At 36.7% G+C, this 25,487-nt stretch overlaps 3 protein-coding genes across 5 annotated transcripts; 1 reads left to right on the forward strand and 2 right to left on the reverse strand.

The window, feature by feature from the left end:
• Positions 1-7,054: 7,054 nt before the first annotated feature.
• On the forward strand, positions 7,055-9,744 carry LOC145115972 (cytochrome P450 CYP749A22-like). Its single transcript, XM_079052331.1, has 5 exons — positions 7,055-7,393; positions 7,483-7,706; positions 8,449-8,684; positions 8,753-9,128; positions 9,202-9,744. Exons 1-5 carry the CDS (start codon positions 7,114-7,116, stop codon positions 9,628-9,630), a joined length of 1,545 nt encoding a protein of 514 aa, XP_078908457.1. The 5' UTR covers positions 7,055-7,113; the 3' UTR covers positions 9,631-9,744.
• Positions 9,745-11,623: 1,879 nt separating this feature from the next.
• On the reverse strand, positions 11,624-15,237 carry LOC145116490 (protein KINASE OF THE OUTER CHLOROPLAST MEMBRANE 1-like). Of its 2 annotated transcripts, none has more exons than XM_079052831.1 (5): positions 15,078-15,237; positions 14,021-14,402; positions 13,659-13,762; positions 13,117-13,590; positions 11,624-12,969 (listed from the first exon to the last, which is right to left on the reverse strand). In XM_079052831.1, exons 2-5 carry the CDS (start codon positions 14,387-14,389, stop codon positions 11,991-11,993), a joined length of 1,926 nt encoding a protein of 641 aa, XP_078908957.1. In that variant the 5' UTR covers positions 14,390-14,402; positions 15,078-15,237; the 3' UTR covers positions 11,624-11,990. The 2 variants fall into 2 exon arrangements, with proteins under 2 accessions (XP_078908957.1, XP_078908956.1); XM_079052830.1 differs by having other exon boundaries at positions 15,024-15,237.
• Positions 15,238-17,773: 2,536 nt separating this feature from the next.
• Positions 17,774-20,061, reverse strand: LOC145116491 (PTI1-like tyrosine-protein kinase At3g15890). 2 transcript variants are annotated; one of them, XM_079052832.1, is made up of 5 exons: positions 19,855-20,061; positions 19,701-19,772; positions 19,159-19,306; positions 18,751-19,013; positions 17,774-18,587 (listed from the first exon to the last, which is right to left on the reverse strand). In XM_079052832.1, exons 2-5 carry the CDS (start codon positions 19,742-19,744, stop codon positions 17,963-17,965), a joined length of 1,080 nt encoding a protein of 359 aa, XP_078908958.1. In that variant the 5' UTR covers positions 19,745-19,772; positions 19,855-20,061; the 3' UTR covers positions 17,774-17,962. The 2 variants fall into 2 exon arrangements, with proteins under 2 accessions (XP_078908958.1, XP_078908959.1); XM_079052833.1 differs by having other exon boundaries at positions 19,701-19,755; positions 19,855-19,994.
• Positions 20,062-25,487: the final 5,426 nt, after the last annotated feature.

The following is a 25,487-nucleotide window of genomic DNA, read 5'->3' on the forward strand; positions in this document are numbered from 1 at the left end:
TTTAATTTGAGAAAGATTTTAGAAGCCAAGGTGTGTTTGGTAATTAATGTACTTAATTTGAAAGGATTTAAAGGCTCCAGGGCTAAAAGGGAAAATATTGGACTAAAGTTGAAAGGGATTGTGGAGGAGGGGCCGAAATTGGATAAATGGAAAGCCAGTTTCGTTGGTACACGGGTTATGGACTCGACAGTTTCATCCCGTGTAAAGGTGCTCCAGCAACCCTAACCCTAACATTGTGATACAGCCGCCATGCTTGAAGTCCAGCCGCCACCCTTGTGCCCTCACACTCCACCGATCGCCACCTCCTCGTCGCATGGCCGTCTAACTCCACCGCTGTCGCCCCTGTCGCCGACGAAGTCAAGGTGAAGCGGTAACTACCGGGGACAGCCGAGAAGACCGCTGAAGACGGTGGATTCGGCGGAGTTCATCCTTGCGTGGCGTCGTGAACGACCGGAAACCCTCGGTAAGATTGGCTTCTTCTCCTCTCCGTCGTCTCTCTCTCCCTGTTTGACGTTGTGCACATTATTATGGCCGCCGGTGGCTTTTGGGCTGCTGTGGTCGTCATTTCCAGCGACGCCAGCCATATATAAGGCGGCCAGATGTTAGATGCTCGAGTATTTATATGCTGTAAGGTGTTTTTGGTGTTGTTTGTGCTAATTAGAGCCGGAATCCACCGCCACCACCATGAAGTGGTGGCTGCCGCGGCATCACCACCACCAGCCGCCATATGGTGGTGGCTGTTTGTATAGATTTGTGTTGTTATGGCCATGTCTAGTGGAATGGGAATTTATTTAGCATTTTTGGCGAAAGGATTGAGGGAAAACCGCCACCACCACCGCCGTGAGGTGGTGGCCGCCGCCGTGAGCCGCCACTGACCACCACTACCTGAGGTGGTAGTGGGTGGTGCTTGGCATACTGAACCCTAGTTGGCCCAATTGCTTATTATTGGAATGGGTTGGCTCGTGATTGGGCGAGAAACCCTAATTACGGTTTAGAAAACCCTAATTTTGGGTTTTGTTGGTTTGGGCCTATTGGGACCCGCATTTGGACCAGTGAACTGAAGATATAACTCATGACGATTCTATTGTATGATGGCTTAGTGGAATAATGGACTTAATGGGTTAAGTCCTTAATGGGTTAAGTGAGAAACACTTAACCCTAGTTGTCATTTTATGTGAAAACCCTAATTTTTGCCTAGGCCTTGAGTTGGGCCTTTTTATTGGGCTTTGGTGTTTGGGCCATTGATGAGCCATCCCAGAGCAGTCATGCAGACTAGAATATTTAGATGGGCTTTAGGGTAAGGCCCATGTGAGGGTTTGGGCCCAATTTGGAAAATCAGGCCATAATTGGGCCATTAGAGGACTTTTTGTGAACCCATTTGGTATTGGGCCTTGGTGGGCCCATTGGGCTTGGATTATTTATGGACCGTATTGGTGGACCATATTTAGACCTAATAATGTGAAGGTTTGTCTTATATCTTAATGGGGTTATTTGTGGGTTTGGCTTAGTGATAGAAGCCGGAGTGTAGCAGCAACATTTATAGGATCTGTTCGCCATCCGAGGTGAGTCTTCTCACTGTACTTTACCTAGAGTGGTAATTAGAGTTATGTGACAGAGTATCTTGTATGCTATTTATGTGATTGTGATACACTGCATTAATTTTATGTGATTCATGCCGTGTATGTTCCAAAGTTACAGAGTTAGAACCGGAAGGTTCACAGAGTTAGGACCGGAGGGTCCACAGAGTTAGGACCGGAGGGTCCACAGAGTTATAGCCTCGAGTGGCTAATATGTGTATATGTGGTATTTTGGGGAACTCACTAAGCTTCGTGCTTACCGTGTTATGTGTTATGTGTTTCAGGTACTTCTCAGGATCACGGGAAGGCGACGGTTCGATTGTACACACGAGATAAAGAGTTATGTCTTGGAGGATCCTGGATCATTAATTAAACAATTATGGATTTATGTTTTGTTAATTTGATAATTGGGATTTTTGTGAAATGTATTATGAGCATTTGTGACTTAAAAATGAAAAATTTGTTTGAAAATTTACGGTGTTACAAAAATGAAAAAAAAATCAATAGGCACAATTCTTTTAGAATGTATTAGCAGTGATGGAGTCCCTAAAAGAGCTATACAAGTCAAGGTTGTGGATGAATGTATCCTTTTTTACTCATAGTTTGATCGTGTTATATTTTTTTTTTCCAATAGTGATGTGCAATTCGAGTTGTGGTTTGCAATTTTTGAAGTTACATGTGAGAACATCATCATTAGCCTACTTGTTTAATGTTATAAAACCTTAACAATGATTAGATGGTAGGATGATCAATCTAGTCAAAACTAGAATGGAATTCATATCTTAGAGTTGATATTAAATGATGTTTATAAACAACCCTATTATTTTGGTAAACATTAATCTTTTTAAACACCATTTATCCGAACAAAAACTTACAAAATGACTCATCCGGACAAAAACTTACAAAATGACTCCAAGAAACCTGCAACAATATGGTTGTAAGGTTCTCTTACTAATTTTGGAGGCATTACTTCTTCAAAAGATTCTACCTCCATCACATGATGTTCGTTCTAGGTGGTTAGAAAAGAGGAATACCATTGCTCAAATATATTTTCAGTGGTAAAAGCTATCATATTCACCACTTATTATTGTTGTTGAAACCCTACCTTTTTACTATATTTGTTAGTGATTATGGTTTAGATCTAAGCCCCTTACGCCTAGTACCGAGTTTAACAAAAGAAAAGAAAAGAAGAGAAAAGAAAAGAAGAGAAAAGAAAGTCAGGAGAGAAAATAAGAGAAAGGAAAGGAAAACAAAATTTTATTTTGTGTTCCGGAGTTGGAGAGAAGTGGAAGGAAAATTAATCATTTTGTTCATTCTTTCCAAATCCTCCCAAATCGGAAGGAAAATTAGGAGGGAAAATGATCATTCCATTTTCATCAACTTCCTTCCTTTAATGAAGCTCGGGAACACCAATTTCTTTTATTTTCTTCTCATTCCACCAATTTCCTTTCTTTTCTCTCGTTAAATTGAACTCGGGAACAGAGTGTTAGGGTTTAGGTATTCTCTATATGTTTCTATATAATTGTCTTTTGAGTAATCAAAACAATGTATTATCTATCATGGTATTAGAGCTCTAGGTTAAAACCCTACTGTTGATCGCAGCCCTGCAATCTCCGCCGTCCACCTTCAATGATCTTCTCTAATAGTCGTCGGAGGTGTCTTGGTTATTTTTTTTTTCTTTTATTCTTTCTCATCCTAAATAATAATAATACACTCGCCGACACCAAACCAGAGCTCCTTTCTCGGCTTCTTTTACTGTTGTCTGCTTATGCATCCTCCTCATATGGCCCCTGCCTATAAGTCTTTTTCCTCGTCCTCGAATGATCCCTTCTCATCAGTTGGCCTCTCTTCTCCATATCCCTTTTCCTTTGTTATTGTTGCCTCCCTCCGATAACACCTTATCCCCTGGGAAGCCTCTGATCTACATTCATCTCTATCTCTCTCTCTCAATACTACAATCGTCGAGCTCGCTGTAATTGGTTCCTTCCACCGCAACTCGAGCCCTCTTTCTTTCTTACTTTCTTTCTCCATACTCCTCTGTCGCCGACTTCATGATCATCACCGTCGTCGCGCCTTTCTTCTTCTTCAACGGAACCGCCTGTAACACCCAGAATCAGAAAGGCCAAGAAAGGAAAGGAAAACCCTAAGTCAAAGGGGTCAACTCGTCGAGTCCAAGGAAGAACTCGACGAGTCGAAGCGGGATTCGGGTGGAAGAGTAAGTGGCCGGCTCGACGAGTCGGCGAGTCAGGTCTGGGTTGGGAAACCCTAATTTTCGGACTTGGTACCCTATTTAAACATTAATTCAGGCCTCCACCCCAGCCTCCATCACTCCCCTCACCTACTCTCGAAACCCTAAGCAGCCATTGAGTGTCCTTAAGCTTCTCTTGCCATTTTTGAGTGATTTAAAGCTAGAAGGAAGAAGGAAAACCTTGGGGATTCAAGAAGAGGCAGTAGATCCAGAGTTTGGGAAGCATTTCAGACCAATTGAAGGTATAAAGCTCATACCTTGACTGATAGTCATCTAGATCCTCTTCTTAACCTAGATTTTGTCACTTTTGGGCCATTTCCAAGGTCAATCCGAGTATTGAGCTTTGGTGGACCAAGAGGACTTTAGATCTGAGTATGTATGAGCCTTAGGAGCTCTGAGTGAGAAGCTTTATTCAGCCATAGCCTCATTTCTTGTTTTGGACCTTCATTTTAGCTTAGATTTGATGTTCAAGCTTCATAGCTCTTTGCATGCACGTAAAGTTGGCAACTTTACGTGTAATGCCAACCCTAGGAGTCCAGATCTACAAGTGGGAAGCATTGGAATGGACTGTAGTCGTCTGAATGAAGGTGTCACAAGTGGACTCGGCGAGTCTGTTCTTGGACTCGGCGAGTCGGGTCGCAAACCCTAACCCCTTCTGGATGCGAGTTGAACCAGTGAGTTGAGGCGGTGACTCAGTGGGTTGGTCAGGACCAGGACTAGGACTCGGAGGTTGAGGACTCGGCGAGTCGAGTCGCGGATGTTAGGATTCCTGAGCTTATGAACTCGGCGAGTCAATAGGCTGGCTCGGCGAGTGGGGTCGACCTGGAAGGTTGACTTTGACCAGGACTTTGACTTGGGCCGGAGTTGACTTAGTTTGACTTCTGGAGGTCAGTTTGGGGGCTAAGTGTTATGTTGTTATTGGTAGCTCGGGGAGCTAGAGGAGCAGCGGTTCGGGAGTTGTTAGTCAGCAGTCAGAAGCGTGTCGGCAAGTTCAGCGGTGCAGGTGAGTTTCCCTTTGTGTGGATGGGTCTACGGCCACAATGCCGGCCCATGTAGATATGAGTTGGAAGACCCGGGGGTTAGCCCTAGGCACGATATGCTAGTACGATATTCAGGACCAAGGTCCAACGTAGGGCGGGTGCCCCAGGAAGGGATTGCATGATAGAGTATACTTGTTGTCTGTGTGATACATGTATGTGCCTGGTAGGGAGGTGATTGTGGGCGAGGTCCCGTATCTCACCAATAGCAGAGTGTGGATGGTGTTCCATATCTCATTAGTATCAGAGCAGGAGGGGCGAGGCCCAAGTAGGAAAGGAGTGAGTGTGGGCTGGGCCCGTATCTCACTATCAGTAGGAGTGTGGACGGGGTTCCATGACTCATCAGTAGCAGGACAGGGGCGAGGCCCAAGATAGGCGAGACCTTAGAACAGGATTCAGTAGTATATGTTTAGTTATGCATTGTGATATGATTACGTGTTAGTATATGTTAGCGGGCGGGGCCCAGAGACAGGCGGGGCCTAAAAGAAACAAATATGTACGCCGAGCGGGGCTCGAAGCCAGGCGGGGCCTGGTGACGGACGGGGTCCGATAGCGGGCGAGGCCCAAGGCAGCGGGCGGGGGCCCAGTATATGGTTATGTGTTCCGGATTATGTTCGGATCAGTAGATTTGTATGGTATGTGGTAGGTTGGGGAAACTCACTAAGCTTCGTGCTTACGGTTTTCAGTTTTGGTTTCAGGTACTTCCGGTAGCGGAGGGAAGAGCTCGGGGTGATCGCATGGCACACACCATTGATTAGTCAGCCTGGGATGTTTTACTCTGATAATGAAAATATGTTTTGGAATTTATACTTTGATTTATGTTATGATTTCATTTATGGTTTGACAATTATGTTGTAAGTAATGTTTTAAAAGGAAATTTTCAGTCATGATTTTTGGGTCGTTACACCGCCCCTGGCCGCCACTTCTTCTCTCTTCTTCTACGACAAGCAGTCGATGTTAGACGCCATCGCCAGAGCTCTGCCATCGTCGTTGCCATTGTTTTCATCTATGTTTTTTTTTTCACTTTAATCGTTTCATTCCAATCAAATTACGAGGGGATGCTGGTGATTATGGTTTAGTCTCAGGCCCTTTAGGGTTTTGGTACTCTCTATATATTCATATGCAATTGTCTTTTACGTAATCAAAGCAATCTATCATCTATCGATATTTATTGTTTTGTTTCTTAGGCTAAAAGGAATGGGTGGAGTTTCCTACGCGTATGCTGACTTGGAAGCTACTTATGTGTGAGTTTGGAGGGGGAATACCACCGCTACATGGTGGTGGTGTGAGCTTCTGTGAATGAGGTTACGATCCTTCACAAATGAGAAAGAAAACATCTTCTCTTTATCTCACTATATTCTTACTTCCTAACACCATTTCTCATTGCTAGTAACTTGAAAACACACTTTACATTGTGATGCATTCATTTTAGCTTTATATTCACGTTAATGAAAATGATAATCAGAACACAATTTAGGTATCAACATTCATAACAAAATTGTTGCTCTGCTGCCAGGGAACGATTTGGGCTTTGCCTCTTCTAAGACCAAAAAAAATAAATAAATAAAATAAAATAATAACAAAGGTATGTTTGGTCATAAATTTATGTCCTTTTCTAGAGAGAAACATGCAGTTACAAAAATAAAAAAATAAAAAATATTGTTCTTCCTTCTCTTTCAATTTACTCTCCATTTTTAATTTTTCTGAACCAGCTTAAGAAGAAAACAAACCTGTTAGAATATTGGCCAATTCTTGCTTCTCATTCCCACATTGATGAAAACAAATTTGTTAAATTACGGATTCTATTTTATTTAAACCAAATCAAGAAAGAATCAGGTCTGATAACACTTGATAAATGTTATAGTTTATAATATAAATATATAATATAGTTACTTGGTGATATTCTGAGTCACATTTGGTATTTTAGTGATTATTTTTAGAATAAACACCAAAAAAAAAAAAAAAAAATACAAAAATGAGAAAACTAACCAAATACTTAACATGTCCTTGTTAGTAATACTTGAGTACCAATCAAGCACTTTTAAAATCGTCAGCTATCCAACTGCTACTTAATAATTTTATGAGTTCCTTTCATGGTCAATTCAATGGTGCATCACCATGCACGCCATCACGAATAACAAAATGGTCTCCGTACAACTGGTGTCTGGTTAATTATGCTCTTATATACGTTGTTCTTCATATTTCTGATCCTATACAACAGAACACAGAGTTGAAAATCTAGGTTGTTGATATGTGGTCAAATGTGGGAGCTCTGGTTCTTGTTTTTCTTAGCTGTGTAACCCTCTACGGTCTCCTTAAGTTCTTCCACAAAATGTGGTGGCTTCCAAATCGCATAAAACGTGTAATGAGTTCCCAGGGTATAAGTGGACCCCCATATCGCTTCGTTCATGGTAACACTAAAGAAATTGCCCACATCAAAGACCAAGCAAAGACTTCGTTGTTCACTGGTATATCACATGATATATACCCAAGAATACAACCTCAGTTCGTTATATGGTTCCGGTTATACGGTTAGCATTAACTTAATGCATTTTTAGTCATGCATCAACTTACTTGAACTGAACTAATCATTAAACAAAGTTAATTTGTTGTTTCGCAGGGAAAAATTTTCTTGACTGGTATGGTCCTCAACCCGAATTGGTTATCACAGACCCGGAGATTATCAAAGAAATTGCCAGCAATAGAAGCGTCTCTTTGGAAAGACCTGATCTCGGATCATTTCATAAGAAAATGCTCGGGTATGGTCTTGTTACGTCTAAAGGGGAAAAATGGGCAAGGCAGCGAAAATTGGCTAACCATGCTTTTAGTGCTGAAAATTTAAAGGTATAAGATGTAAAGTGAGAAAAAAAATAAAGGATTTGTAAAAAAACCTAGACCCAAATATTAATAATAATAAATATTTATAATTATTAGATACTTATAAGATACTTATGATGTTCGGATTAACCAAATCAACAGCAGTTATCATTTTCTAGATTTGTTATCATTTTCTAGGAAAAAACTTTAGGTAATTTCTTTATTTTTCAAACTCCATGATAATAAATTAGTCGGAATATAGGTTCCATATGATATGAATTCATTAGTGTTTCTGAATTATTTGTTTAATTATTAATTGATTACGTGTATATTTTTTTATATTTGTATTTGTTGTTTTGTTTTTCAATTTTGTTCAGTTATGTCTATTAATGATTATGACACATAATGACCAATATTTTTAAGTTATGTTTGATTTTTCACCGTACTTTCATAACTATACTTGTTTTATATGACATACTCAACCGTAATCCAAACTTTTTAGATCATTTAACTTTGTCATGTGTTGCAATTAAACCGGACATACATGAATTTGAATCCTGAATTCGCTAATATATATTGAGGTTTACTTTATCTTTTTAGGAATCTTTTCATGGTTTTGAAAACCGAACCAACCGGTTCACTTGTTACTAGTTTTTTAAAGCATAAAAACCATTTTTAAACAAACCGGTAAAAACCTAGTTTTCAAAACATTGGATTTTTTGAAAGAAAATATACAACTCTACATATTAACTAATAGGTCTATATGTAGAACATGATCCCAACCATGGTTGAAAGCGTAGAGATGCTGCTACTTAGGTGGAAAAGTATGGCCGGCAGTGAGGTTGAAGTGAACGCCGAGTTCAGGATCTTGACAGCCGAAGTGATTTCAAAGACAGCATTTGGGACCAGTTACTTACAAGGAAAGGAAGTTTTTGAAATGCTCAAGGAAATGAGTACCATAGCAGGCAGAAACTACTACAATCCTCCCCTTATTCCGGGCCTCGGGTAAACATTTATGAATAACTTTTCATACATGACAAAAGAAATATGTTTCCAATCATCGTGTTTTGCAGTAAAATACTCAAAAGCAGCGATGATTTGAGGTCGGATGAGCTTCAGAAAGACATTCAAGACCTAATTATCAAGACTATAAAGGAGCGAGAGAAAATCATGGCTGTAGATGCAGACACTTGGGGAACTGATTTTCTTGGACAACTTGTAAAGGCTAATCACGATACAGATGAACGATACCAGCTTTCAACACAAGACATCATTGACGAATGTAAAACCTTTTATGTATCTGGGGATGGAACAACATCGCTTGTGCTCTCATGGGCTGTTCTTCTTTTGTCAGTCCACAAAGAATGGCAAGAAAGAGCACGAGAGGAGGTATTCGAGCTGTTTGGGAGAGAAAACCCGCGATCAGAAGGCATAGCAAAACTGAAAACGGTAATTTAGCTTATATATTAACCTCATAATTAATGATCACTTGTATCCTTTTTCTAAATATCATGTCATACAGATTGGGATGATCATCAATGAGACCCTACGACTGTATCCACCTGGACTGGCTATTATCAGAAAGAACAAAAGAGAAGTTAAATTGGGAAGTCTTACGATTCCTTCCAACTTAATTCTACATGTTCCCGTTTTAGCACTTCACCATGATCGTAAAATATGGGGAGAGGATGCTCATCTCTTTAAACCCGATAGGTTTTCCGAAGGGATCAACAAAGCTACAAAGAACAACCCATCAGCATATATGCCTTTTGGCTTTGGGCCTCGAAATTGTGTAGGTTCAAACTTCGCTACCAATACAGCTAAGGTTGCGCTTGCAATGATCTTGCAGCGCTTTCGCTTTACTCCATCTCCCAATTATGTTCACGAGCCGGTTCATCTTCTGATGCTTATTCCAAAGAACGGTGTTCAAGTGATGCTTCATGCTCTTTAATGCACATGGATATTAATTTGTTTGTAATTTAATAACCTTGGATATTGCTTTTGTGTGATTGGTAATTACGAGTGAATGACGAGTGTTATATATTGTATGTTTGATCACAATAAATACTTGTTATGTTATTATTTGGAATTTGGTTACCTTAGAGAGGTGGGTATGGGCAACGCCCCAAGGGGCGTTATTGGGTGTTATAACACGTGAACACCGCTCCCATTCCCCGTTATCAGACGTTATTAGCCTGTGCGTTGCTCCCCGTTACCACCATAACATGTTATAACGCCTTTTTTTTTTTGTCTTTTTCCTAATAACGCTGGTGTGGATGTTGCCCACACCTACCAGTCTTAAAGAATATAGATGACCCAAAACAAAGTTGAGATAACTAAAATTGTGATTTCGAAACGATAAGATTGCGTTTAGTTGCGAAAAATGGGTCGTTTTCGGAAAAAATTTCCAAGAAAAATAAAAATTTTGAAAATGCGTTTAGTTCGTCTGTTTTTCTAAATTTTTCACGGAAAATGAAAATCTTCCGTTTTCTAAAATTACAAAGAAGTTGAAAATTTTCCGCCCCACCCCCACCCTACCACCGTTACCGTTTTCTAAAAATGAAAACCGATAGAAAAATACACATCTAAACGCGTTTTCTAGTTTTCTAAAACTAAAAATAAAAAATGAATAAATTTTAACTAAACGTGTTTTCTAAATTTTCCAATGAAAAATGAATAATGATAACTTATATTTAGTTGAGACTTGGTAACACACTTCTATTAAATTTGAAAGACAAATACAAATAAGGATAACTTATATTTATAATGTTTGTGTAAACAATTATGAAAACAAATTTAAGAATTTGAGTATAGAACTAGTTGGATGTGAATGTTTTCATAAAGATTTTAAAAGTTCATGTAACATCTTAATTTCGGTCGTTTTAAACCTTCAAGGATATACATGTTTTTACATTTGTCATGTCATATATATAAGCAATGTTGTTAAAAATCCCAATTAATTTCTAATTAATCCCTACACTACATGACCAACTAGATGACACCTAGCGATTAATCAATGTCTAGACAATTAGTAAAGTTTTCAAAACCGATTAATTTTTAACATCTTCAAGAAGTTATATTTCAGTAAAACCAAGTTGAGGGAGTATTATTGTTTTATTAGTGATATTAACTTATTTTTTTATAATATTTGTCATAATTTTTTTTATAATATCAGTCATAATTTTTTTTAATTTAACTGATTTACATTTTATAGTCCTAACCGGTCGTCGACTAATCTCTAGTGGTTAATCGGCCAACAGCCTACTAAATACTGTCAAACTACTTTTACAGCCTTGCATGTAACTAATACAGAAGCTTAGTGGATACAATATTACATACGTCCAATTCACCCGGTTTTGCTAAACTTAATTAATAAAAGGCTGTATGATATTTTCTTATCGTCATTTTTATAATTTTTATATTATGTTGTGCAACGAGATAAAAATGTCATATGGATTCTAAATCTAATAATATTTATTTTGATTTTAGTTTATTGATTTTATCTAATATCATATTACCTATTTTTTAATTTTATAAGTATTACACTTACTTAAAAAAACGAAGGGCTTTATAAAATATTTCACAAAGACCAAATGAATTAGTAGTTTCAAAAGAGTTATTAATATGGTAAATGATTGGAGAAGTTACAATTGATAATATTTTGTTTGATAAAACTAGTGGAAATATAATGTGACAAAACAAATAAGCTGCATAACGTCAATGACTAAATATGCTCTAAGCTAGCTTAATAGCCTTACCAAATACTCCATTAAAATAAATTCAAAAAATAAGTTTAATAAATTCAAAAAATAAGTTAAGTCATACGTGCCAAATAGTGGAGGAAATATAACTTTAACTCATTTCCAATAACTTGTTGCATTATTGCATCCCTTATCATTCGATTATAGTGTACTATACTGTACAACCCCACAAGCCACAATGCATGCAAATTAATGCCCATACTTCCTTGTTTCAAGCTTAACCATATTAATCCGGTTTTGCCCGAATACCAGTTTTTGAGGATGTTATAGTCTAGGTGAAATAGAAGAATACATTTGATTGGAAATACAACAGGATTCATATATTCATTATTCACAATATAAACAACTTTTCATAAATGGCAACATACTATTTGTTTTTGTACAAAACATAACCGTTTTAAAAAAGTACTATCAGAAGGTAAGCAACTGAAACGTTTTCCAGAGGTCCCTCATGAACAAAACATTTAAGTTGCTTACCTTTTTATAGTAACTTTTTTAAAAACAATGGTGATTTTGAACATCTCAAATAGTTTTTTACCTATTTATAACATCATCTGGCTGCAACAGGAGGTGCACTACCTTCTCTAGATAGCATATTCGCCACAGGCGACGGAAGCCACTTGGACTTGCCGCCACTATTCTGCCCATCCTGACCACCGCCACCGCCACCGCCACCACCATGAGTCTTCCTGGAACCACCTTTCTTCAATCTACCACCCACACTATGGCCCACAACAAACCCAACCTTCAAAGCCGTAAGTACACCAAACACAATAGTCAACGGCCTCACAGCCCAATGATAATCCTCCACATGTCCAAACTTGTCAACCAAAGTTGAGCATGTTTCAAAAGAAACATGCTCAACTTCACTCGGATCAGCCAAAAACGTATCACTTTCACCTCTAAAAACAAACCTCCCCGGAAACTTCACAACAAGACACCCGTTCGCAAGTATTTCTGTAATCCTACCTGTCGCCCATATTCCATTCCGTTTATGTAACCACGGAAACCGAGGACTTAACACATTCCCTTTCAGTTTCACAAACTGTCCCACGGAATACGGGTCCGCCATTTGGAGTTGTTCACAGTGTCCTTTCCATAGAGTCTCGCGTCCGATAAAACCGACACGTACACTTCCGTCACGATCTATGGAATGTAGAATTCCGATGGATGAGTGATTCCGATTCCGGTTCTCGTCTGATAAGTGCACCCAGTCTCCGGAGGCTAAGCCGGAAGTGACTCTTTCTAGAGTGGTGATGTTTACTCTTAACGGGTTGTGGATTCCTTGGACACGAACAAGAACAAAACCATCTCGATCGGTGTCTTTTTCCAAACCGACTATTGTTCCTTCAGCCACCGCCATGTTTTTGCAATTGTTTGGTGTTTTTCGTGATCGGACGATATCGCCCACTTGTAGAACATCTTTTGTGAGAAACCATGTTGAGTAGAAGCTTCCGGATGTTCTATTCAGTGTCACTTTGTTTCCTACACCAATCCATTCTCCATCATTGGACACCGTGTCACGCGCGCTGCAAGTTAAATTTTAATCTTTTAAATATGGCAGTGTGGATATGGTTAGTTACTCTGTTTGTTTCTTTTTTGGACTGAATGCGAGTAAATGACCATTTTGCCCTTATGTTTTGAAAGAGAGATTATTTAAAAAAGAAACCCCTAACCTTTCGAATGCTTGCAGAATATCTCCAATGAGAGGTCTGTTACGAAGATCATACTCGAAACATCCATTAAGAACATTTTCAATAGCAGGAGGGAGACCACTTGGAAGCTGTGGTTTTTCTTTTTTCAACACAACAGAATTATATATCTCGCTAACAGACTTACCAAACCAAGGTTGACCACCAGTCAACATCTCCAAAATGCAGCATCCAAATCCCCAACTATCAGTCTCCACACTTATAGGACCTCTGACATCAGGCTCCCATTGTTCTGGAGCCATGTAGTTTGGGGATCCAAGCCTAAAAGACATATCAGGGTCAGGCAGTTGGACTCCAAGAAGAAGATATGGGATCCCAAAATCTCCAAGAAACAATTGATCATGTTCATCAAGGAGAAGATTAGTTGGTTTGATATTTAACACCAAGATTCCTAATGAGTGAACTTCATGGATTCCTTTAGCTAACCCCACACCATACCTGAAAAAAAGATTAACAACTGATTATCATTTTTGTTACTTTTATGAGCTTAATATAAGAAAAACAACCTCAATACATCAGGCAATGGAAGTTTTCCCCCTTTAAGTTTTGCCATTCGATCACCCACTGATCCTTCATAAAACTTCATGACAATGCATATATGTTGAAAGGCCTGAAAGTAACACAATCTTGTAAATTAGTTTGTATAAATTACACCAATAAAATATGATACATGATATATCCTGTTACTTAGGACATGACAGACGATAACAGGTTGTACTGTGTTTGACTGATGTCAATAGGACAAAATTTGCAACTTTTTGTCCTGTCTAAAAAGGTGTGAGTGTGGCAGTGACTTGCTCTCAATCTTTTTGCAAAAAGACTTTAATACCCTCCTCATTTTCATATCTGTAGTGATAAAACAAATCACCTTTTGGGATATGATGGAGATACCATGCAACCAACAAACACTTTGCAGTTTACGGATCTTGAGGAATAACTCATCAAACTTAACAAGAAACTTTGGCATGTCTTCCTCTTTTATTGGATGTAACATCTTCATGGCAACCTCATGATACTCATCATAATCATGTCCTGATTGATGGTGGGTGGCTAACCAGACATCACCAAAAGGTCCATGTCCAATTCTGTGCTTAAGTTTCAACAGTGAAGAGTCAATATGAGGATTTGGTTGACTTGGTGTTGCTACAACTGTTCGAAGATGATCAGGATCCCCTTCATAGAGCATATAATCAAAAGCAGCAGGTGCTGATGCCTCTGTTCCTCCTTGGTCAGCCATTTTACCTTTGAAACTGTGTACACCAAAAAATGGATTTTAAGAATAATTTCAACCAGGCTTTCTTTCAATCAGCACATGATTAGACCATTTTGCTAAACAGTGAAACAAAGTAACCCTATGATGCCCTGTCTATGCAGTAATCTCATAAAATAAAAGTTCAACCCCACTTGGAAGAATCTATGTACTTAATAAAGTAAAGCAAAATCAAAAAGAGGAAAAGAAACCCTAACCCTCTGACAACACTGAAAACAAGTACTACCCAATAAACCATATGAGCTAAACAATCAAATTCCTTAGAGCTAATTTTAATTCTGAATTTCTAGGGCCAAAACAATCAAATTCCTTAGAGCTAATTTTTTTTTTTGAGGTCAATGCAAAATTATGTTAACGATAATTAACTTAATTACTATAATCACTGTAGCAGGTACATATAACATCCTTTAACCTAAACAGATTACCGAATTCAAAAAGAAGCGAGTGACTAAGCAACAAATTACGATTCAAATCAGTTTAATCTAAAGCAAAAAATAATAAATCGCCGAAAAAAAGTAAACATAAACAACGAGGAAGAAGATACAACTGATATCTGTAATTGTTCATCAACAAAAAGTAATTCAAGTAGCATACAACTTACTTGACAAGAATTACGATGCTCTAGCAAACATTAACGATCGGGAAACGGACTTACGAGTGGAGAGATGCTGTGGAGAATTTTGTGTTGTTCTATTGAAGAGTATACGTTTGGGAATAGTGAAAAAGAAGTCGGTTTTTGGGAGCGGCAAAAGAGCAGCAGGAGGTGGGAACACGTTACACAGCTGGTGACGTATCGAAATAGAGAAGCTCCAATAAATCAACAAAGGTAAGAATTAAAAGGGGATTTTGAGAAACTATCCAAAATGTCTGATATTATCCAATATATGTTTCATTTTTTATTCTTTTTTTTTTTTTTTTTTTTTTGCAAAAATACCCTTTGTTAACTTTCTTGCCATTTTTTTTCTTTCTCTCCAATACATTTCTTGACTTGAATTGAATTAAAGATTCAAAGAAGTAACTGATAGAATAAATGGTTGAATGTTGTAATTATTCAATTGAAAAATGTCACGACATCCATGGTTTATATATATATATATATATATATATATATATATATATATATATATATATATATATATATAAAAAAGACCATCTCCAACCCATCTCCATTTTTTCCCCCATAAATGGAGTAAAAATGAAATAAATAGTGTTTCATCTCCAACTCTACTCCATTTTCTACCCCATTTTTTTACCCCAAAAAGTATATTACTAGAATATTTCATTTTTATAACTTATATATATTGTCAAATACACCCTCTATTAATTAAACTCTATATTTATGATTAATTAATATAAATTAGTATATAACATGATATTATAAATATTAAATATTAGATTTAAATTATAATTAGTAGATAAAATAAACTAGAAATGTATAAAATAAAAATGAAAGGAACTAAAATTGGCAACCAAACTTCACCTCCATTTTTGGAGATATGAATAGTATTCCCCCATATATGGGGGAATACTATTCATATCTCCAAAAATGGAGGTGAAAATAGGGTATGGTTGGAGAAGAATAAGGGAAGAAATGAAAGAAGAAATGGAGTTTGGGGGTGGGTTGGAGATGCTCTAAGAAGAAGAAAACAAATCATAAGAGAAAACAAAGACCAAGCTACAAGATAAACTATCTAACTAACAAATTAGATGGCGTGGGAAGCTAAGATGTCATTATAAGTATCAATATTCCCTCTAAAGTTGGAGAGTGAGAAATTCCCAAATAATGTTGTCTTCTTCGGAGATGTTTAATAAACAAATATACTCAGGGCCGATCCTCAGGATTTAAATATCCTCAAATATTTTGGTTCGCACAATAACTTATATATATATATATATATATATATATAAAAGTTATTGTGCGAACCAAAATAAACATGACAACTTCCAAACTCATAATTCACTCATTATTTTTCAAAACCAAAAACACTAATATTCTCCAAATAATGCGTGTAAACTATATTTAGAGTCAATTTTTTTTATTTATTTTAGAAATTTGCATGTATGCAATGATAAATAATAATAATAATAATAATAATAATAATAAATTAGTTAAAATTAAATAAATCATAAAATATAAGATAAGGGCAAAAGCTCGTTTCGTGTATGGACAAAAACCGCGGTGGGTTTTCGATTCCACCACCGTGCTCTTTTTCTGTTTTAGCTTTTTGATTTAATATATTTATAATTTCATATTTCATATTCATATTTAGTCTAATTTTAAAAAATATTTACAAATTCAATCCTTTTTCTTTTTTCTCTTTTTGCACTTCTTGACCAATTTTTATTTTTTCACAAATTCCCTCCATATTTTTTATAAACTTCTCCCATTTTTTACTAACTTTGTTTTTAACTTTTTCAAAAGTTATTGTTACAATTTTTATTGATTCTTATATAGCTTATTTTACAGTTTAAATTTTATGAGTTTTAATGGTCTTTTTATAATTTTTTTTCACATCTTGGTTGTTATTCTTTTTTTAAAATATTTTTCTACTTTTATATGCTGGACTTTATTTTGTAAACAAACACTGGTCCCATTGCAACTCTTGAATTTGCAAACCCTAGTTCACTTATAAATGAGAAGCTTTTGGCTTTGCTTAATGATTCAAACTAATAAAATAAAAAAACAATACTCCTATATCAAATGGATAGAACTACGTTAAACTAGTAAAATAATAAAATAATACATTAAACTATTATTTTAATATAGATTGCTCCAAGCTTAGTTTATTAAAGATTAAAATATTATTAAAATAATGTAATTATGTAACCATATTCAACATCCTAATTATATATAAAAAAAAATGTTTACAAAAACCAAACAAAAAAAACATTTCATGAAGAAGACTTTCTGAAGGGTCTTTTGCATATTTGAAATTGGCGTTCTTTCGGTGTATTTGATCTATTATTGATGTTTGGACTTTTATACCTACTATTCTCAATCCAAACATAAGAATAACAAGAATTTAACATTTAATAACTTTCATGGATATTAAAAAGAAACGAAAATATTTTAAATTCCAAGTTGTCCATAGGTTATTTGTCAAGCTTTACTAATCAGCCCTCGAACCATTATGCTTTTTGCTCGAGATTTAACCAAACAAAGGTTAGGATCCCTCTCAGATTTGAAAAAAAGGATAAAAACAATGACCAACTCAAACAATTTTTTTTTTTTTAAGCAAATACAAGAACACAGTCTCAATCAAAACTACCCCACTCATTTATCTTCATATATGTTTGGAGTCTACACTTACAATTTAAAGATTCTTTTATAAAGAAATCTAGGACTCGACGTTTAATAATGAAAAATAAACTACATCAAAAACCTTGATTTAACAAATAGCATAATAATATCCACACTCTAATAGAGAAAAAGTAAAAGAAGAACCAAACAACACAATCCACTACCATCACATGCAAATAATATTAGTTTGAAATAAAATAAAAATCAAACCCTTTTTACAAACCAAACACAAACAACATCTATAATCCCACCTTCTCAATCTCTTGTTTTCGTTCTTTCTCCTCTGAAATAAACTCACTACTATCATCAGCAATAGACACCCCATCATTATAATCAACAAACATTTCATCATTCTCCAAAGCTACAACCTTCTCCTTCACCTCCCCTTTCAACAACTCAACAACCTCAAGAATCGTTGGCCTTTTTTCCGCTTGATTTGTCGCACAAATAAGCCCAACAAGAATCACCCTTTTCATCTCATCTTCCACATAATCCCCATTCAATTTCACATCCGCAATCTCACTAAACTTTTTTTGACATGCCAATGGCAAAGCCCACTCCGTGATCGATCTTCTTGTTGCATTTACTTTTTCAATCGGTTTTTTCCCACTAGCAAGTTCAAGTAAAAGAATTCCAAAACTGTAAACATCACAACTTTCAGATGCTTTTCCTAGCATCGCGTATTCTGGTGCCAAGTATCCGAGAGTCCCTTTGACCCGTGTGGTTACATGGGTCGCTCCATCCGGGATTAGTTTTGCAAATCCGAAATCGGCTACTTGGGCGTTGAAATCCGCGTCTAGCAACACGTTGCTTGCTTTAATGTCGCGGTGGATTATGTGTGGGGTCGCGTGGTGGTGAAGATATCTGAATGACATGACCAAGACACGAAAAAGTTTGATTATTGCCCTGTTTGGCAAAAATAAGCTAGTTTATTGTAAACTAGCTTATAAGCTAGTTTGCCAAAATGGGGCCTATATGGGGTAGTGTGTTGTTGAGAAGTTAAAGAAAGTGGGTTGGAAAGGCTTACAGGATTCCTTCTGCGGACCCAAGAGCAATATTCATTCGTCGATTCCAATCAAGAAGGCATTCAGCAGAGTGTTGTCCATGAAGATGTGAGAGCAAACTGAGATTAGGCATGTAATCATACACAATCAAACGTTCTTGACCTTCTGCACAATAACCACGTAAACTTAGAAGATTCTTATGTCTAACGCGTGCAAGAATTTCCACCTCAACAGCGAATTCCATCTCTGCTTTGTTGCTATAAACCTTCAATCTCTTCACTGCAATCTGCACATTCACCCAACTGATGTTAGGGTTTGTGACATTAATGGACAATCTAGATCACATATGCTTCTGATTAACCTTAATCGATTGTGTGATTCAATTAAGTGAAAACGAAAGAATTGATGGTGGAGATTATGTAATTAATTACCTGAGATCCATCCCAAAGTTGGCCCCAATAAACGCTGCCAAATCCACCTTCCCCGAGCTTGTTATCATAATTAAAATTATTTGTAGCAGAATGCAGTTCCTTCAATGAGAATATTCTCCACGTTGACTGTTTCTTCCTGTTCTGTTTCCTGTAAGATATAGGAATACAAATTCTATACAATCAGTCGAAGAACCCTAATTTCAGTGCAAAGGTCAGAATCAATGAGCAGCAATTCTAGAACATGTATAACAATCATATCGCTAAGCACTTCCTTGGTTTGCTATACTCAACTTCCAAATCCAGATTTGTAAAAGCCAAAATCCATAAGCGATGTTTCCAAACATCAAAGGAATAAGCGAGAAGCAGAATTCAAGCAGTTTTTGAGCGAGAAGCAGAATTCAAGCAGTTTTTGAGTGTAATCAGCTCAAATAAACTTTAATTCAGAAAAAGTCAATGGCATCGAGACAAAATCGCTTCGAAAACTCCAAGTTTAGACTTTGAATTTATACAATCAATTAAACAGTGATTTGAGTAAAACATACCGATCGAAGACCCTTAGGCAACAAAACCTCGAGGGAAAATCCATAAGCGGACAATCTACAAAAGTGTACTCCCTAATTCAACTCCAGTTTATAAGACACAGATTACGAAAATTCAATCAAATCCGTAAGAGTTTCATCGAAAAAACGAGAAGACCTTTACGACCATTCCAGAAGAAGTAACAAAGCTCTGGGTCCTTTGAAGGGGTTCAGTATGTAAAAGAAGCTTTATACTCCATTAAAAGAAGCTTTACAGGGGATAACCAACACGGAGTGAAACGAAAAAGTAAAGGGTGCTATTGGCTATGGAAGAAATCTGGACATTGTAGACAGAAAAAAGAACGGAGATTTGTGGTGGTGGCAGCCAGTTTTTCAGAACAGGGCTTCCCCATCAACCTTTGTGGACTTCCATGACCTTTTCTGGTAGGGTGGGGACTGGGTATGGGGTGGGCTCCTTTGCCATTTTTAAAATTTCAGACTTTTGGTTCTTGTGACAAATTATTACCGGATAACTTCTTGTCCTCAAACTCTAACATAGTGCTCAATTTGTTCAGATCATTTGGATACTGGACTGAATCAGAACAATCTCAATAATTAAGTGATAAGTTGGTGATTTATTGCTGGTTAATAGTTTAAAAGTTTATTTGTGTACTCATTTGTTAGAATTGTGAAGGAATCAAGATTGCCATGGGTCAAGAACTAGAAGTAACAAAAATAGAGGAAACATGAATAGGGAAAGGGTAAGGCTGCACCAAGTGGCTCAACAACACCTTGGCAGGAGCCAAGGTGGCCTCAACGCACATCGCGTTTTGACCTCGGCATGCCAAGCTCGGCGGAGTAACTCGGTAATGGTTAACATAAGAGAGATAAAATTTAAATTAAACAAACAATTAATTTTTTTACCAACTTTAAAAAATCTATCCGTTTTCTTCAACCAAAATTCAATTTTTGAATCATCTTTCAACCGATATAAATATCAACGCCTATCTATTTTTATATCACACCACAACCTTCAATATTCTTTCATTCGAACATTCTTCTTAATGAAAGATATGAGTCATTATCCTGAAGCGGCATGGAAATCAGTGTTAAAATCAAAGAGCACATTGCAAAAAAAAAAAAATACAATATCTATGTTTCATGTTTTGGATTATTAATCCTTGTGTTTTGTTTTCTAGTATTTAAGTTTTATTCTAATTTTCATTTCAAGTTAATGAATATTTTAGTTTTCACATAAATTAGTTTGTTTAAATAAAAGAAAACAAAATCTTGTTGCATGGCAAACCAACTCTCCAAATCGCAAGATATTGAAGAGGTGTGACAATAATATAACGCCTATCTGACAGAAAATTAGTATGTCAAAGGTGACACAACTCCCACTCCTACTACCATATGATTATGATGAAATTGGTTGTGGTGTGATATAAAAATGGCAAGGATGTATAAAGCTTGAGAAATGGCAAGGAACTGTTTGAACGTTCAGGACTTGTAGCTATAAGTTTGAAAGGTTTAAACACACACATATGTTATCTAATGAAGGTGTATAAGCTTGAGAAATCTAGATGAAGACTTATCGAAGCATCACATATCAGAAATCTGCACTTTAGTAAAAAGGTCAAAAAGTATTGATTTCTAGAAGTTCAGTTGATCCTTCTAGATACATGTCAAAGCTAGTATAATTGTTGTGCTATTGGGAGCATAGTTGTTATGCTAAGTGTTGCAAGTTGGCAATACTAATTGTAGGAAACAAAGATTTTAAATTTGCAAATTGCAAAGTTTGGGAATTGTTTCGCTATAAAAGGATTTAAGGGAGAGTTCATTCATACTTCATTTCAAATATAAAAGTTTAGATTGAAAGTTTTAATAAAAACTTAGTCTTGGACATATATGAATATCGTGTTGAAATGGTTCAACATAGGAAATTCGATATATGAAAATATTATAGCAAGAGACTGATCATATATCAGGCCTTCATGTAAAACATTATGTATCGAGTCTCATATGCTTCGGATATAGGATCGTTTACATATGCTATAATATCCACTTGTTCTAATTTTTCCAAATGCATTGCGTATTGAGAGGGAAAAAGGACTAGAACTTGGTGTGACTAAAGTTGTTAAACAACTGTCAATACCACTCTGTGGTTTACTAAAGATTGGTTGCTTGTGGACAGTTGGAAGTATAATATTAATTTGGACGGACCATAGTGACATATTTTAGATTGAGATAATTCTTGATCAGAATTGACAGTCATATTGGAATATGGAAATGTTTCCATAGTGGGAGTTGATATTAAAATCTACATGTGAGCTAGAAACCTTAATGCAGGGAAGATGTTCAAGGAATATGCCTTGAATTTGAAACTTCATTATTTTGGAATTGTTTTTAGTAACAAAGTTCCAATGGAACATTTTGTGATATCATTGGCAAAGTCTCTATGAATTTGAAGCCTCGACATCACAAAAGGATATTAAATGTAAGGATGAACTCTAACACATTTAGTAGTAACAAGAATTTGAAATTATGAAATGAGTATCATTAGAATAATGTCCAATTGATCTGTTTGCATAGGAAGGACCATAGAGAAACATAGTATGCATGTTTATAACATGAAATGACTAATGTTTAAATTCAAGTGTTTAGTTGATTACTCGAAACATTATATAATGAATAAAGTCTAATTAATATGGTGATTAAATAATAAGAGTTTTATTTATCTTCATTAGTTTGAGACCATAGTTAGTTCGGTTATTATTGTATTTCACTTTGCATGTTTTACTTCCCGGATAATTGGATTATTAAAAAAAACTCCACTGTCGCTCGTACTTTTGGAAGTAAGTAGCGAATTAAGACTGTCATGAATTGAATTATTGATTGTCTATGGAGATTAGACATAGCAATTTTTTGCTACAATGTTCATGAGTACTTGGAAAATGGGGATTTTGAGTATTGGATAAACCCACACTCAGAGAACTACTTCATGGATTTTATCACGAGTAATTTTGAGACGATAATATCTTATATTCTTGAAACGGAGATATATGATTTGTTGTTTAAAAATCAGTTGTGCATTGATAATACGTTAACACATCAATAACTTGATGTTATAAAACGTATTGTTGTGCGAGATTTGATGAGTGAATAGTGTAAGCATATAAGTCGAAGTTTATCCGTTCCTTTTACCCTAACGGGAAAAGCGATATCTGTGGGCCCCTCGATGATTTGATGTTGACATATAAAGCGCTTGGCCGAGTCTGGACTGAGTTGATGTGTTCAGTTGGTAGTCTGAATCAGTCGTCATAAATTAGAAATCGGGAAACAAAACTTGGACAATGAGATTGATTAAAATCCATGTCTCATGTTCGTACAATATCTTGTAGAACGGAGGAACATTTGATCACTTATCTTAAGACATATAACTGACTGGGTCAGATTTCGACTGCGACTTTGAGAGCTACAATTTGCTAATTACTTCTAGAAGTTATACTGACAACTATAGTTATTAGAGTTATCCAAGTGGAAGACTGTTGGATTAGGTGTCTAAGCCCATAACTATAATTGGTATGTACTTGAATTTTGATAGTAGCACAGTCCTTTTGGGTTGCCCTCAAATCTAGCAACTGGACAGGATGACTTTTGGAGAGAGAGGTTGAATGTATTATTTGATTAATAAATTGAAATGAATGATTTGTTAATATATTATGAGAATAATATATTAATTTGAAATAGTAATATTTAATCAGAAATTAATTGAAATTAATTTTGGGATTAAAAGAATTAATTGAAAGTGTAGGGCTAAAGTGTAATAATTCAATAGTTGAGCAAGAGGTTCCAGAACCTTCCTAGGGAAGGTTCTAGATGAAATCTATATGGATAATCTAGGCTTTCTAGATTATCCCATGTGGATAATTAAGGAGGTGGATAATTACCACTTTGAATTAATAATATTATATTTAAATTAGGATTATCCAGGGCATCCTATCTGCATTATAAATAGACCTCTACACCCTATGAATTTTGACCACCTGAAACCCTAAAGGAATAGCCGAAATTCCTAGCTCTCCTCTCCTCTCTCATCTCTTATCCTCTTGCTTGTATTGGATGTGAACCACTAGAGGCGTGACACTTGTGACACTTTCTCTCAAAGTTCAAGAAGACTAGGATTTCATTGTTATTACTATATAACAATAAAGGTATGTTTTCCTAAATATATTAGTGATTTCGAAATTATACTAGTAGTATTAGGGTTTTTTCCAATTGGTGTTCAAATGTTGTATGTTTACTTAGAGAAAACATAGATCTTCAATTAGGGTTGCATGCACACATAAGATTTTTGTTTGTTAAGCTAAAAACCCATCATATCTTTCATAAAGTTTGCATTTTTATGAACAAGGGACCTCCATGGAGCTAAGATCTAACATCCATGGCTTCTGGAGTAGATCAAAAGCTCAACTTTAGCTCAAAAGACCCAAAAATGCATAAACAAAGTCCCAAAACTAGATCTAGCATAATGAACCATAAAGTAGAGAACTTTATACCTCAAATGGCTTGCAATGAAGACGATGAATCTGGATCTACAAGCCTAAGCTACTCCAAAGCAACCACCAAGAGTTCTTCTACTTCTTCTTTCACTAAAACACCACAAAAATCTCACTTTCAAGCTCAAAACTCATAAGAGGCACTTAGGATTTTGTTTTTAGGGTATAGGGTGATGGAGGTTGATCAATAAAATGTCCAAAGGTGGTTTAAGTTGTTTAAATAGGGTGAAAACCCTAAACATTAAGGTTTGCCCAAACCTTGCGTACGCCCAACATACTCCCACGTACGTGGGTGAAGCCCGCGACCATAAAAGAGATAGTACGCTAAGCGTTCTCATAGAGTACGCACCGCGTATTAGCTAGGGACCAAAATGAAAAGGATTTTTCATTAAGGGGCTAAAAGGAAACTTACCAAATTATGAACGTTACAATTCCCCCCCCCCCCCCACTTGAATCAGACTTCGCCCTTGAAGTCTGCTGCCCCAAACAACTCTGGGTAATGCTCCCTCATATCGTCCCCCGGCTACCATGTCCATTTTGAAACCTTGCGATGTTGCCACTGGACTTTCACTAACTCAACAACCTTGTTCCTCAAGGTTTTCTTCTTCCGTCAAGAATCGCCACCGGTCTCTTGATATAATTTAGATGATCATCCACCTGATTATCCTCCAATGGAACCACCACATAATCATCCACTAAACATTTCCATAGCTGAGAGACATGAAATGTGTTATGGATCTAACTAAGCTCCTCGGGAAGATCCAAGCGATAAGCAACCCGGCCCACCCGGGCCAAAACCCTGAAAGGACCGATGTACCTGGGGCCTAATTTTCCCCTCTTCCTGAATTGGATGACACCTTTCCAAGGTGACACCTTCAGGAGAACCATATCCCCAACCTGGAACTCTAGATCTAATCAGATTTTGTCAGAATAGCTCTTCTTCCGATTCTGAGTTGTCTGGAGTCTACTCCGAACCTGCTGAATCAACTCGGTAGTCTTGAGTACCACTTCGGTACTCCCCATGACTCGCTGACCAAACTCACGCCAACATATCGGGGTCCTGGATTTCCTCCCATAGAGCATCTCAACAGGAGGTCGATTAATGCTATCGGTGATAACTGTTGTTATATAAAAACTCTGCCAAAGGGAGGTACGTATCCCAACTCCCACCGAAATCCAAAACACACGCTCGAAGCATATCATCCAAGGTCTGAATAGTCTGCTCGCTCTGACCGTCAGTTTGTGGGTGGTA

The sequence above is a fragment of the Lactuca virosa genome, chromosome 5 (assembly GCF_052849685.1).
Source record: "Lactuca virosa cultivar CGN04683 chromosome 5, Lactuca_virosa_CGN04683_v6, whole genome shotgun sequence".
NCBI classification, from domain to species: Eukaryota; Viridiplantae; Streptophyta; class Magnoliopsida; order Asterales; family Asteraceae; genus Lactuca; species Lactuca virosa.

Coding starts and splice junctions, on each gene's coding strand:
- LOC145115972 (XM_079052331.1), top strand. CDS start 7,114: ATGTGGTCAAATGTGGGAGCTCTGGTTCTTGTTTTTCTTAGCTGTGTA. Junction 7,707..8,448: donor TTAGTGCTGAAAATTTAAAG/GTATAAGATGTA, acceptor GTCTATATGTAG/AACATGATCCCAACCATGGT. Junction 9,129..9,201: donor GCATAGCAAAACTGAAAACG/GTAATTTAGCTT, acceptor CATGTCATACAG/ATTGGGATGATCATCAATGA.
- LOC145116490 (XM_079052831.1), bottom strand. CDS start 14,389: ATGGCTGACCAAGGAGGAACAGAGGCATCAGCACCTGCTGCTTTTGAT. Junction 13,763..14,020: donor TCTCCATCATATCCCAAAAG/GTGATTTGTTTT, acceptor TGTTACTTTCAG/GCCTTTCAACATATATGCAT. Junction 12,970..13,116: donor ATTCTGCAAGCATTCGAAAG/GTTAGGGGTTTC, acceptor TTTAACTTGCAG/CGCGCGTGACACGGTGTCCA.
- LOC145116491 (XM_079052832.1), bottom strand. CDS start 19,744: ATGGATTTTCCCTCGAGGTTTTGTTGCCTAAGGGTCTTCGATCG. Junction 19,307..19,700: donor TGCCTAAGGGTCTTCGATCG/GTATGTTTTACT, acceptor TATATCTTACAG/GAAACAGAACAGGAAGAAAC. Junction 19,014..19,158: donor AACTTTGGGATGGATCTCAG/GTAATTAATTAC, acceptor GTGAATGTGCAG/ATTGCAGTGAAGAGATTGAA.